Source organism: Lithobates pipiens, unplaced genomic scaffold, assembly GCF_037356315.1.
Source record: "Lithobates pipiens isolate NorthernLeopardFrog02 unplaced genomic scaffold, aLitPip1_a1.2 Scaffold_28, whole genome shotgun sequence".
NCBI lineage: Eukaryota > Metazoa > Chordata > Amphibia > Anura > Ranidae > Lithobates > Lithobates pipiens.
Window position 1 is genome coordinate 25,549,871 of NW_027507789.1, and position 13,710 is coordinate 25,563,580.

The window sequence follows — 13,710 nt, forward strand, 5'->3', positions numbered from 1 at the left end:
ATTCCTTTATATTGGCTTTTGGAATTTACAAATGCAGCAATTTAGAGATCAGATGAAAGGTTTAGCGCTGGAAAACACTTTTTGATAGATAAAAATATTATATACAACTATATAGATAGGGTTGCCACCTTTTTGTTCAAGTCAAACCCGAACACTCTTGCGGCGCACAGCAATATTTTTTTATAGTATAAACTGTACATATATTTTGCTATTAAATAACATTTCTAATCATATGAAGTTAATAACAAGAGTCCCCCCTTTACATCCGAGTCCACAGAGTTCCCCTTTTACATCTGAATCCTCAGAGTTCCCTTTCACTGTAAGGGGGGACTCTGCAGACTCTGATGTAAGGGAGAACTCTGGGGCCTCTAACATAAGGGATGCTCTGGGAACTCTGATTTAAGGGGGAACACTGGGAGCTCTGATGTACGGAGAGGACTCTGATGTAAGGGGAAACACTGTGGCCTCTGGTGTAAAGGGGAACTCTGATGTAAGGGGTGTTCTGAGAACCCTGATTTACCTTTGTGTACTTACTCAGAGGCAAGAGAGAGGGGGGGGGGGTGAGACTTCAATCACAGACAGGGATGGATGGTGAGCTCACTCACTCTTTGGCAGCACCTCTCATCCAGATGTATCTGAGTCTGCTCGACTTCAAATTTCCGGCCCCAACTTTCCTTTTCTGAGGCACATCGCCAGGGATTGGAGTGTGGGCAGACACAGAGGGGTAAGGGGTGCAGATCGAGCCCTCTCGCCTCTCCCATCTGTGTGTTGTTGTTTTTTTTTGGGGGGGGGGTTGTTAGTGTTGGCTTTGGGCAGTGTGAAAGGGTGTAACAGACACTCTCAGCTGAGACAACTGCAGTCAGAAAGCCTGCTGGGAAGCCATAGTCCAATCTAAATAATGTGTCCGGGTCTCAGACAGTCTGAAACCCGGACACATGATTCCAAACCCAAACTGTCCGGGTTAATCCTGGACAGGTGACAACCCTGTATATAGATCAGACCAAAATGAGGGATATTGCTTCAAATCAGGGACAGTTGGGAGCTATGGGAGAGTGTTAACTGTATTAGTAGATTTAGACACACTTTATAAGCAGTTACAGCAAACAGTTTTTTTTTTTCCTTTTTATGATAAAGATTTTACATGAATAAATAAAAGCTGATAATTTTAATCACCCCTGTCAGTGTTTCACCCAAAAGTGGAACTTCCGCTCATCTGATTCCTCCCCCCCTCCGGTGCCACATTTGGCACCTTCCAGGGGGGAGGGGGGGGGGTGCAGATATCTGCACCCACTTCCGGGAATAGATTCCCGTGGGAGTCAAGCCCTTTCCCGCAACCCCCCCCCCCCCCCACCACTGTCTCCTGGGAAACACACAGGTCCCAGGAGATAGCGAGGACCACTTACGACGCGCAGTGTGACTCGCGCATGCGCAGTAGGGAACCGGGAAGTGAAGCCGCAACGATTCACTTCCTGATTCCCTCACTAAGAGTGGCGCCAGCAGCAGCCGAGAGCCAATCGAATGATCAGCTTCGGACATCTCTGGACTCCAGGAAATGTAAGTGTCCATTTAATAAAAGTCAGCAGCTGCAATATTTGTAGCTGCTGGCATTTAGTAATTTTTTTTCAGGTGGGCTCCCTCTTTAAGTGGTTTTTCTCATCCATGTAAATTGATACATTCTGCTGGAGAGCTGAAAAAGCCAAGCTTTTGAAAAAAACAGACTTGCTGGCAGGTTCACCAGATAGAAAAAAAAGCCTAAAAATAGAAAACGAATGCAGCCATCACATCTTAGAATTGGTAAGCTGCGATGTAATAAATGTTTGCTTTTGGGTTTAATAAAGCTTTAAATCAACTTATACTTCCATCATGAGAAGATGCCATTTCTCCCCTCCTGAGATGCGGGAGATGATCCAAGTCTAAAGTATGACTGTTTGAAAGTCGGAGGGATCTCACTCCTGCATTCTCCGTAACCAAAACGGTGGGTCAAGATGACCTTGTGATTTCTGAAGAACAGACGAGGAGCAAAACAATTACAGTGCCCAGCGTTTATTTTATTTTTTATGTATATAGGAAAAAACTCACTCAAGCACAACTAATTGAACCTTTTGCCATCTACATAAAACATATGTGTGTCAGCAAAGAGGGTGGGCTTTAACGGGCACACATATGTGACCATGGGAAGCAGAGATTTCTGTGCTGAGAGCGCGCTCGCTGTGTGCTCCCAGCACAGTGACTGAGTGGCAGCTGGTGCTCAATTTTCTTGGCCAGCTACCCCCCCAAATAACCCCCCCGGGGGTTGCTCAATCGGTCACCGTCCCCCCCCATCATCGCTTGATCGATTTCCCGTTGCCCACCAGGCCGCAATTTCCCCATCCAGGTGGCGGCTCCCCCCCTGCGTCTCCTCCTGAATCCCAGCAGTTGCTTCTCTTCCCGGCCAATCAGGAGTTAGGATTCGCGGACAATCTGGTCTTAGAACTACCGGCCAATCAGGTCTCAGTACCCACTTCCTGACTGGCCGGGAGGAGAAACAGGAAGACATTAGCAAATATTAATTTGCTAACGTCACGCAACTGGATGGGTTCCTGCGCCCTGAGCCCACCCTTTTTGAAGTAAATTAGAGCCTCAGGCTCTAATCATGTGCTTCTAAAAAAAAAAAAAAAAACCCCCACTGGAATGCATGCGTCCGGCACCCCACATGGAGATTATGGACTGGGCGCATTAATTAGGGGGTGGCGCCCTCGCATGTAGATTAGGGACCGGGCAAATTGATTGGGGGGTTGGCGCCCCTAATGGAAGGGCTGCCACTGCCGAGGTGGTCAAAAAAAGCTCTTGGTCCGTACTAATAATAGGGAGCCAGAGGGACTGGCTCCCGACCAACCATGTAACCACTGTGACAGCCAATCCCAGTAGTCACATGATCCGCCCATTCTTCCCGTACCCCCGGGCATACAGACCACTGCTTTTTCAACTATAAACATACATTTAGTACAAACTGGTGTAGCACTGACCCCCGAAGGAGCTGCTCTCTGTCTAGGGGTTCCCGTGGTAGATGGCCCAAAGAAATGTGGAAACTGACACTGAATCTTCTTTTGGGGTATTTATTTGAACCAGAAACAGTCTTTAGACAAGAGTAGAGTGTTAGGATTAAGCTCAGGTACTTTAGACTGCGAAAATGGAAAGTCTCTTATAGGAAAAATCCAGAGAATAGCAACCATTTCACAGCTGGATTTTACAACCCCCGGATAGACCTCCTCTCACTAGGCCTAGCAGCCGGGAGAGTGTTAAGCAAAGTCTCTGCAACAGACTTGAGCATAGGATATTTGAGGAAAGTCTCTGCAACAGACTTGAGCATAGGATATTTGAGGAAAGTCTCTGCCACAGACTTTAGCATTACTGAGCAACATAGACAAATTTAAAGAGCTATCATACGGTACCAGTATCTCTCAGCCGATCCGGCGATACCGTATGAGTGTAGATCCATGTAGTGTCCTTCAACTAAGCTTCCAGGCTCCTTCAGAGAAGCCAGCCTTGCGCACTGCCTTCTCCTGAAGAGTCCTCCCCTGGGGTTTCTCCAGTTGCTTAGCCTCTCCCGTGGATGAGATGGCACCGGACCACCTTTGAATCAATAGGCCCCGAAATCCATTCAGGCCTGTCCCTGCAGTTGCGTTGCCTCGGGCTCAGGGCCGCTGATAGAAATCATGGGGCCCCGTACAGCCTATCTGACGGGGCCCCCTTCAGCTCCACCCTGGCCCCGCCCCTGGTCCCTCCTTTAGCCCCACCCCTGGCCCCACCCATTGCCCCTCCCCAGACCCGCCTTAAACAAAGTGTAGGTTTGTCTACAAGTGATATTTGTTTTTCTCCAGTCAGTTATAGGTTTGATTATCCAAAAGAAATACTGTTTTCAGATGAGAACAGACCTCTTTAATATCTATATGTAATACAAACCATTAATGAATAAATAAAATGGTATTTTGGAGAGTATTGGCAGGGTAAGTATTGCAGAGTATTGCCAGGGTATTGGCGGGGTATGTATTGCAGAGTATTGGCGGGGTATGTATTGCAGAGTATTGGCAGGGTATTGGCGGGGTATGTATTGCAGAGTATTGGCGGGGTATGTATTGCAGAGTATTGGCGGGGTATGTATTGCAGAGTATTGGCGGGGTATGTATTGCAGAGTATTGGCGGGGTAAGTATTGCAGAGTATTGGCGGGGTAAGTATTGCAGAGTATTGGCGGGGTAAGTATTGCAGAGTATTGGCGGGGTAAGTATTGCAGAGTATTGGCAGGGTAAGTATTGCAGAGTATTGGCAGGGTAAGTATTGCAGAGTATTGCCAGGGTATTGGTGGGGTATGTATTGCAGAGTATTGGCGGGGTATGTATTGCAGAGTATTGGCAGGGTAAGTATTGCAGAGTATTGCCAGGGTATTGGCGGGGTAAGTATTGCAGAGTATTGGCGGGGTAAGTATTGCAGAGTATTGGCGGGGTAAGTATTGCAGAGTATTGGCGGGGTAAGTATTGCAGAGTATTGGCGGGGTAAGTATTGCAGAGTATTGGCGGGGTAAGTATTGCAGAGTATTGGCAGGGTAAGTATTGCAGAGTATTGGCAGGGTAAGTATTGCAGAGTATTGGCAGGGTAAGTATTGCAGAGTATTGGCAGGGTAAGTATTGCAGAGTATTGGCAGGGTAAGTATTGCAGAGTATTGCCAGGGTATTGGTGGGGTATGTATTGCAGAGTATTGGCGGGGTATGTATTGCAGAGTATTGGCAGGGTAAGTATTGCAGAGTATTGCCAGGGTATTGGCGGGGTATTGGCGGGGTAAGTATTGCAGAGTATTGGCGGGGTAAGTATTGCAGAGTATTGGCGGGGTAAGTATTGCAGAGTATTGGCGGGGTAAGTATTGCAGAGTATTGGCGGGGTAAGTATTGCAGAGTATTGGCGGGGTATGTATTGCAGAGTATTGGCAGGGTAAGTATTGCAGAGTATTGGCAGGGTAGGTATAAAGTATTGCAGAGTATTGGCAGAGTATGTATTGGCAGAGTATGTATTGGCAGAGTATGTATTGGCAGGGTATGTATTGGCAGAGTATGTATTGGCAGGGTATGTATTGGCAGAGTATGTATTGGCAGAGTATGTATTGGCAGGGTATGTATTGGCAGGGTATGTATTGGCAGGGTATGTATTGGCAGGGTATGTATTGGCAGGGTATGTATTGGCAGGGTATGTATTGGCAGGGTATGTATTGGCAGGGTATGTATTGGCAGGGTATGTATTGGCAGGGTATGTATTGGCAGGGTATGTATTGGCAGGGTATGTATTGGCAGAGTATGTATTGCAGAGTATGTATTGCAGAGTATGTATTGCAGAGTATGTATTGCAGAGTATTTGCAGAGTAGTAGTAGATGTTGAACTTCAAGCATACACCTCACCTGTGTAATTGTTAGCTCCAGCAGGGCAGCAGAGATCACTTCCTCCCTCTTCTTGAGTGTCCACAATAGCTCGATCGCCTGGCCCCTGCACTCTCTGCTCCTCTCACTCTGCTACTTCTTCTCACGCGGAGAGAGAGAGAGAGGAATATCACTCCGCAACACCATAGGGTATGCTGGCCTGGACTTGTGCTGTGTGCGGAGCAGGAGGAGCGGGCGCAGAAGGCGTATTCTTCCGCGCCCGAAATACAACAAATAGTCCCTCCCCTGCAGCCTCATACAGCACAGACTAATCACATCTAATAAAAAAAAAAAACTTACCGAACGGGGGTGGGGTTGTGCGGACGATGATCGGTGGAGGAGAATCTTTTTTTTTTTATTTACTTTGCAGTTCAGGTTGCCCGGGCCCCCCCTGCTGGTCAGGCCCGGTACAGCAGGGCCAGTTGTACTGGCCTATCAGCGGCCCTGCTCGGGCTAGCCAGCCCAGAGACTTGAAATGCATGGCTCCACACCCCAGGCCAGGAGGGCCATGGGGGCTGGTCAGGAGGACCAGAACCAAACAGACAGAAAATATTCTCTCCAACAGAGCAGAACCGAACCCCGAAGCACATGATGTCAGTACCTTAAATACCACCTCCCAGAATGCACAGCAGGAGAACACTCCCACTGGGCTGGTTCCGAAAGAACAGTGGCATTCAATACACCCAGCTAGACTGCGTTCTCAACCTTGCCGGCGGTGACAGCGACACCTACGGTCAAGGAGAACCCAGTGCAACCCAGCAAGCCTGGCACTGAAACCAGAAATTTAGAAAATTAGCCCCAAAACCCAACTGTGGTTTCAGGAAAGTTAACTTTGAAAAAAAACATAGCTCCTGCTCGTCAGGAGCCAGCGCTACACCGGCGCATTAAAAAAAATGACCAGTAGAACCAGAATTCTATGCAGTTGAAGTTGCATGCAAATCTTGATTTTTTTTTTTTTTCTAACCACCTCTGGAGGAACCCTGGTTGAGAATCCCTGATCTAGACTCCTCAAAGAAGGATTATATTACTCTTCTAATTCCTGACCTGATTTTTCTTCATTTAGCAATGTGAGTCACAATCAAGTTTCCATTATTGAAGAAGCAGCGATGGTCTCACTACCCCAGCTGCAAATATTGTAAGTATCATGATTCATCATATATACTAATAGGAGAGGTTAGTGGGGAAGTGTGAGGAAACCCACAGTTGGTCAATCACAACTTCTGATATCACTTCCTCCACACTTCTTGTTTGTGGTCCAATGAGAAAGTAGATGATAAAGGATGTTACAGTAATGCCCCGTACACACGAGCGGAATTTCCATCCGAAAAATCTTGGATGTTTTTTCTGATGGAATTCCGCTCAAGCTTGGCTTGCATACACACAGTCACACAAAAGTTCTCTGAACGTTCGATCGCCAAGAACACGGTGATGTACAACACTACGGCGAGCCGAGAAAATTAAGTTCAATGCTTCCGAGCATGCGTCTAATTGTTTCTGAGCATGTGTAGAAATTTTTTTGCGTGTTGGAATTGCTACAGATGATCGGAATTTCCACATGGATTTCCACGTGGAGATCACATGGAACTCAATCAGTCACTGTCTGTAAGTAAGTGAAGATGTGGGAGGGTAAGAAGAATTCCTTTACAAAGATTTTCACCCAACTTGAAAGGAGGTGGTGGTGGGCCCTATCAGGGGCCTAGGCTGCTACCTCAGGGTACGGCCTTATGTCCGATTTCACTTGTGACCTTGAAAAGTGGATGGAAAGGAGCACCCGTTATCCAGTTAATTTGAAAAGTTCGATCCTAATCAGGTATGCTTGTGGCACAAGGATGGATTGGTATTTGAGTGTAACCGAAGAGGCAACATTCACAGCTGGCACTTGGATACCAAATCTGATCAGAATCCTTTTCCAATAGCATGCAGCAACCGCCCTGAAGAAGTCTCTGTTCCCCCGAAACACGTTGGCTTGATTTTTTATTTGTTGCTACCCTAAATAAAATGTATTTTCAAACTCACATTTATTGGATACCGGGCGCTCCTTTCCATTCACTTTCAAAGGTGATATAAGACTTCCAGTAGAATTCATAATTATTTTGGTGGGTAAAATTGAAAATAAGCATAAAATGTGTAGGCTTTTTCTGTAATGGAGACTCTCTCTGGGGTGTATTTATAAAAAATGTGCATAGATGTTTGCCAATGGAAACTGTATCTAAACTTGATTTGTGTGAATGGGGCAAAACAAAATGTTATATATATATATCTATATCAGGGATATGCAATTAGTGGACTTCCAGCTGTTGCAAAACTACAAGTCCCATGAGGCATAGCAAGACTCTAACAGCCACAAGCATGACGCAGAGAGTCATGATGGGACTTGTAGTTTTGCAACAGCTGGAGGTCCTCTAATTGTATATCCCTGATATATATTCTCTGCAGGTAGAATGTATGAACGCGGACACTACTGCATTTTGGCCATTAGATGGCACTAAGGAACATTTTTAGTTCCTATGACAGTGAGTGCCATCTAGTGGCCATCATGGGGTAATTCTTCAAACATTCTGGATCTGCATAGTTTCAGAACATTCGATTTTGCCACATTTACACAGAACAAATTTACATTGTAGTTTTAATGGATGAACAGCTATGCATCTTTTTTAATTCTATTATAAATACACCCCTCTGTCTCTTCTGCTGTAAAAGTTCTTCTGCCTGACAATAATTTTCTTCTAATTGTACATTGAGCTATACATGCATAAGATCTTGACATGCCGTAGGTACCGGAATGAAGTAACTTTGGCTGCACATGCCAGGCAATATGCCTAATCAGAAGATGTCAGTGGTGGCGGGATTGCACACTGAGCTGTCTGTGTACTGCTCATTGTACAATTAGAAGAAAACTGCTGGCAGGCAGAACATGAACTGAAGCCTGTGCATACCAGGCCTTAAAGAGGAACTGTAGTCTGCTCACATAATTTTGTAATAAAAACATCTTTGCCACTCTGAAGCTTCCCTCCAACCACTTTGCATATTATTTTATATATACTGTGATTCTGTACTTGCCAAATATGCTGCAGAAATCTCCCTGCACTGAGTCAGGCTGCAGCCATTTTGACTGTGGGCAGCTGAAACTGCTGCCTGTTCACTTCCTGGATTTACACAGAGGCACATCTCCAGCTCTGCAGCTCTCATTGGCCCTCTTATGACTCACCCCCTCCCTTCCTGGCAAACTCTTACAAAATGAGAGAGAGAGAGAGAGAGCTGTGCATGGTGTCCTAGGCTAATGATCAGACAAGAAACAAGAAGTGGGCTATATAAGGTCTTTACAGGCAGAACAAAAAAAGTTTTACTATCCGAAGTTAAAACAACAAAGGCAGTAGATTTAATAGATGAAAAAATGACTGAAGTTCGGCTTGTTAGTACTTTTGACAATCTGATCATTTTTGTTGTTTATTTCTGAAATGATCCCTTTTTCTCACCATAAATTAAACCATTACATTATTTCAGAGATCTTTCTGGCAACCGTTTACCATGCGGTTGTCCACTACATGGTTTAATTTCACATATGGCAAAAGGAGGAAGACTGATCGTGGACCAGGAGGTGGAAAGCTGTCTTCATGACTCCAGTTTGCTACTAATGCCATGTGGTAAGAGAATACAAGAATTTAGTTAGTTTTAGTTTATTTTTGAACATGTAAAAAAAAAAGACAAAACAAAACAAAAGTACTATCTCATAATATACAAATACAATACAGTAATTCAAAACTTAAAAAAATATTTTGTTACCCGAAAAAGAGTAGTTAAAGTGGTTGTAAACCTCAGACATGAAATATGACCAAAACGTATACCTCTATAGTGTGTACTTGTCTCAATCCAGAGCACCTTGTGTCAGCTCTAACCACTGGCCCATTCCTCCGCTATCAGCATGAGTCACTTCTGATGAGTTTTCCTGACACCAAGAAAAATTGGGGACAGGGGAGGGATCCCCATCTGATTGACAGCCTCAGCTGTGCTCCTGTGTGCTGTGTGCTCTCAGAGTTCTCCTCACTGATGGAACTTTGGCTCCCCGCCCCCTGCTTTTCAAAGATGAGAGATCCTGTGTAATTTATGCACTCTGAATGGATGTAGGGGAAAGACAGCCGCAGATAAACAGGTACAACAGGTGTAGGAGGATTTGTTTCATCTCTGTGTATCACCTGAGGCCAGTCACTTCGCTGGGTATATACAGCCTACCCGACAGGCTGTCTTCAGCCCCACCCTTGACCCCGCCACCGGCCCCCTTCTTCAGTCCCACCCTGCCCCGCCCCTGACCCCACCCCTGGTCCCTCCTTCAGCCCCACCCCTGGTCCCTCCCCAGAGCCTGCTATAAACAAAAAAAGACCAACAATTTTGAAAAGAATAAATCTGTTTTTTACTTTCTGCTATAAAACATCCAATAAAAATGTAAAAAATGTACTGACATATCCTGTATCTTAAGTAAGAAAACTTCAATAAAACTTTAAGTTGAAAAAAAAAAAAAATGTAAAAAATTTAATTTCTTAGAATTTAGGCCAATATGTATTCTGCTCCATATTTTTGTTAGAAAAAAATCCTAATAAGTGTATATTGATTGATATGCACAAAATTTATAGCGTGCCATACTGTGTATGTGCTGCAGAGACCATGCCATTCATGCCAATGCTATAATGTGTATGTGCTGCAGAGACCATGCCATCCATGCCAATGCCATAATGTTTATGTGCTGCAGAGACCGTGCCATCCATGCCAATGCCATAATGTGTATGTGCTGCAGAGACTGTGCCATCCATGCCAATGCCATAATGTGTATGTGCTGCAGAGACCGTGCCATCCATGCCAATGCTATAATGTGTATGTGCTGCAGAGACCATGCCATCCATGCCATTGCCATGCCTCCCACCGCACACCCACTATCACATTACAGAGGGAGAGAGGTACCCAGAAAATAGATGGAAAAAAAAACAAGCTAAGTAGGAGGGGAGTGGGGGTCGGATCGTGGTTCAGAAAGGCTTTTCTGTATTCTGCACTCTGTTCAGATTGCCCGGGCCTCCTGCAGAGCCGAGGACGCCGGGCCCGGTACAACAGGGCCAGTTTTACTGGCTTTTCAGCACCCATGGGTATATGTGAGGGTATACAGGCACTTTAATACTTGGAATAGACTTCCAGGTAGAGAGTCAGTCACCAGTATTTGGATTCAAACATGCTTGGGACAAACATTGATCAATACTCTATCAATACAAGTTAAATAAATATATAAATATAAAAAAAATGGGGCAAACTTGATGAACCACTTGGTATTTTTTCTGCCAACACTCTTCTATAGAATTAAAAGATAATTTTATTTTAACAGTTGTTATAGCATGTAAAGAAATGACCATGTGATCCATTTTCAAAGAATAATTTGCGCTTTTCCTTTGTAGCGGCGCACTATGTCTCATGTGTATGGGGCCCTCCACGCCATGTTCTGCATTACTCTCTCATCACCCCAGGTCCTTTCTCCAATAACAGCTGCCTCGTTCTCTGTTTCCGCCATGGCTATTCTTATTATGGAATGGACAGTATGCAGCATTGCCTTTGTGGCTCAGTCACACCCGATGATGACGATGACCTCTGTTCTGGGGTCTGCTCAAGAGATGGGAATCTCCACATGTGCAATAAGAGTATCATTCAGGATCTCCATGCTGTGCAGGTAAATGTTAATCTAACCAAAAATTAATTATACATAAACACTGATAAGTAATCATCCCTACTTCCACCCACCCAGATTTACTGTCTGCACATGTGCATGAAGAATAAAGCAGAACCTGATTGGCTCCTTGTGTTGCCCCTTCCACTGCTTTCTAAACAGAGGGACAGTTTACTGTCTTTCAGACTTTAGAGGGGAGAGACTGTGGCAAGTGGGAGTAGAAAATGTCCTGGCGTTGATAACAATGCCTCATTATTGGTGTCAGAGAAGGGGGTAGTGCCCCATTATTGGTATCAGAGGCAGAGTAGTGCCCCATTATTGGTATCAGAGGCAGAGTAGTGCCCCATTATTGGTATCAGAGGCAGAGTAGTGCCCCATTATTGGTGTCAGTGGGAGGAATAGGGCCCCATTATTGGTGTCAGTGGGAGGAATAGGGCCCCATTATTGGTGTCAGTGGGAGGAATAGGGCCCCATCATTGGTGTCAGTGGGAGGAATAGGGCCCCATCATTGGTGTCAGAGGGAGGAATAGGGCCCCATCATTGGTGTCAGTGGGAGGAATAGGGCCCCATCATTGGTGTCAGAGGGAGGAATAGGGCCCCATCATTGGTGTCAGTGGGAGGAATAGGGCCCCGTCATTGGTGTCAGTGGGAGGATTAGGGCCCCATCATTGGTGCCAGTGGGAGCATTAGGGCCCCATCATTGGTGCCAGTGGGAGCATTAGGGCCCCATCATTGGAGTCAGTGGGAGGAATAGTGCTCCATCATTGGAGTCAGTGGGAGGAATAGTGCTCCATCATTGGTGTCAGTGGGAGGAATAGTGCCCCATCACTGGTGTCCCCCAATGGGGCTCCTAAAAAATAAAAAAAACATAATTATTGTAAAAAAACAAAACAAAAAAAACTTAAATTATATGTATATGTATATGTGTATATATATTTTGTTTGAACTATGGGGTGCACACCTTAATGCAATAGTCTGCATATGGGGTACAGATATGCGGTCATCTAGCACTAAGAAGGGCCATAGATACAAAATGATCAGAGGTACACCAAGAAAAAATAGTAATATAAACATATTGTGCAAACACCAGTATTCGGGTATATAATACAAAACAAACAAAATAAAAGAACCATTCTAGCCCATAGTAAATGGGCAATATACATCGAAGTCAAATGGCCAGTCTTATTTATGAATAGGTTAATAGATAAAGAGAGAGATCGTTTAGTTTTAAGAAAATACTTTTATTGGTGTAAAGGACTGAATTGAAAGAACATTTCAGCATTTTTCTTTCTCATTTTTTCTTCGTGATTTCCTTGTAAGTCTTATATCAACTATTCTTTTTTTCTTACTGTATTTGCAGGTGACAATATTACTGTCAGCCCCTTCTTACTACAATGTTTTGCAGCCTGCCGAGTTCCATGCAGTAGCGTCTATCCCCGCCGCCCAGTTTGTTTGGGAATTTCGAGATGGAAGCCAATCAGTTGTCACTGGTAATGGCATGGTCAGTCATAGATATAGTCTGCCTGGGAAATACACAGTAAAAGTAAGAACAGAAGCGCCGCAGCCAGAAGCAGAGACCACGGTGACCATGGCAGTAGCAGTAGACATGGCGGAGCTGTACTGCCCAGCGGTGGCTCAGACAGGACAAAGTGTAGAAGTATGGCTACAAGTAAACCAGGGAACGGATCTCCAAGCTGTCTATAGCATTCAGATGCCAGATGGTCAACTATTGACAGGTAGGAAACACATTACTAAGGACGGGGGGTAGATATCTATTTATTTCTAGCTTCTGTCACTAGGCTATTCCACTAATTAACTTTTTTTTTTACAAAATAACCACCAATTAACATTTAATTTAAGGTGGAATGTTAATATCATGATCTCCACTTGAGAACACGTTGCATTAATAATAATTAAGATAAGGCCAAGTGTTCTGTAAATGGCACCCATGCTGACACTGTCAGAAACCATAAAATCAGGCCGAGACAGCAGTACAGTTAAATCACACTTGTTTAATAATAAAAGTAAAAAGAACAAACGTAGTCAAAACATAGCCAAAGTTCAGTAACCGGAATGGATAGTCAGCCAAGCCAGATGTCAGGGATCAATGTAGTAGAACAGCAAGCAGGATCTGGAGCCAGAAGGGATGTCGGCCTAGCAAGTCTTTAACCACTTTCAGACCGGACCATTTTGCTGGTAAATGACCAGAGGTCTTTTTACAATTTGGCACTGCGCTGCTTTAACTGGTAATTGCGCGGTCATGCAATGTTGTACCCAAACGAAATTTGCGTCCTTTTCTTCCCACAAATAGAGCTTTCTTTTGATGGTATTTGATTGCCTCTGCGATTTTTATTTTTTGCGATATAAACGTAAAAAGACCGAAATATTTGAAGAAAAATTATATTTTCAAATTTTTGTTATTAGAAAAATCCAATAAACTCAATTTTAGTCATACATTTAGGCCAAAATGTATTCAGCCACATGTCTTTGGTAAAAAATAGTCAATAATTGTATATTTATTGGTTTGCGCAAAAGTTGTCACATCTACAAACTAAGGTACGTTTTCT

General features: G+C 44.4%; 1 protein-coding gene across 1 annotated transcript in view; it reads left to right on the forward strand.

The window, feature by feature from the left end:
* LOC143934977 (polycystin-1-like) overlaps positions 1–13,710 on the forward strand; it is a 136,715-nt gene that overhangs the window by 24,272 nt on the left and 98,733 nt on the right. Inside the window, exons 3-6 of the mRNA XM_077458524.1 lie at positions 6,506–6,577; positions 8,947–9,086; positions 10,878–11,146; positions 12,504–12,879. Coding sequence (XP_077314650.1) covers positions 6,506–6,577; positions 8,947–9,086; positions 10,878–11,146; positions 12,504–12,879 — 857 coding nt within the window. The remainder of the gene's footprint in view (positions 1–6,505; positions 6,578–8,946; positions 9,087–10,877; positions 11,147–12,503; positions 12,880–13,710) is intronic.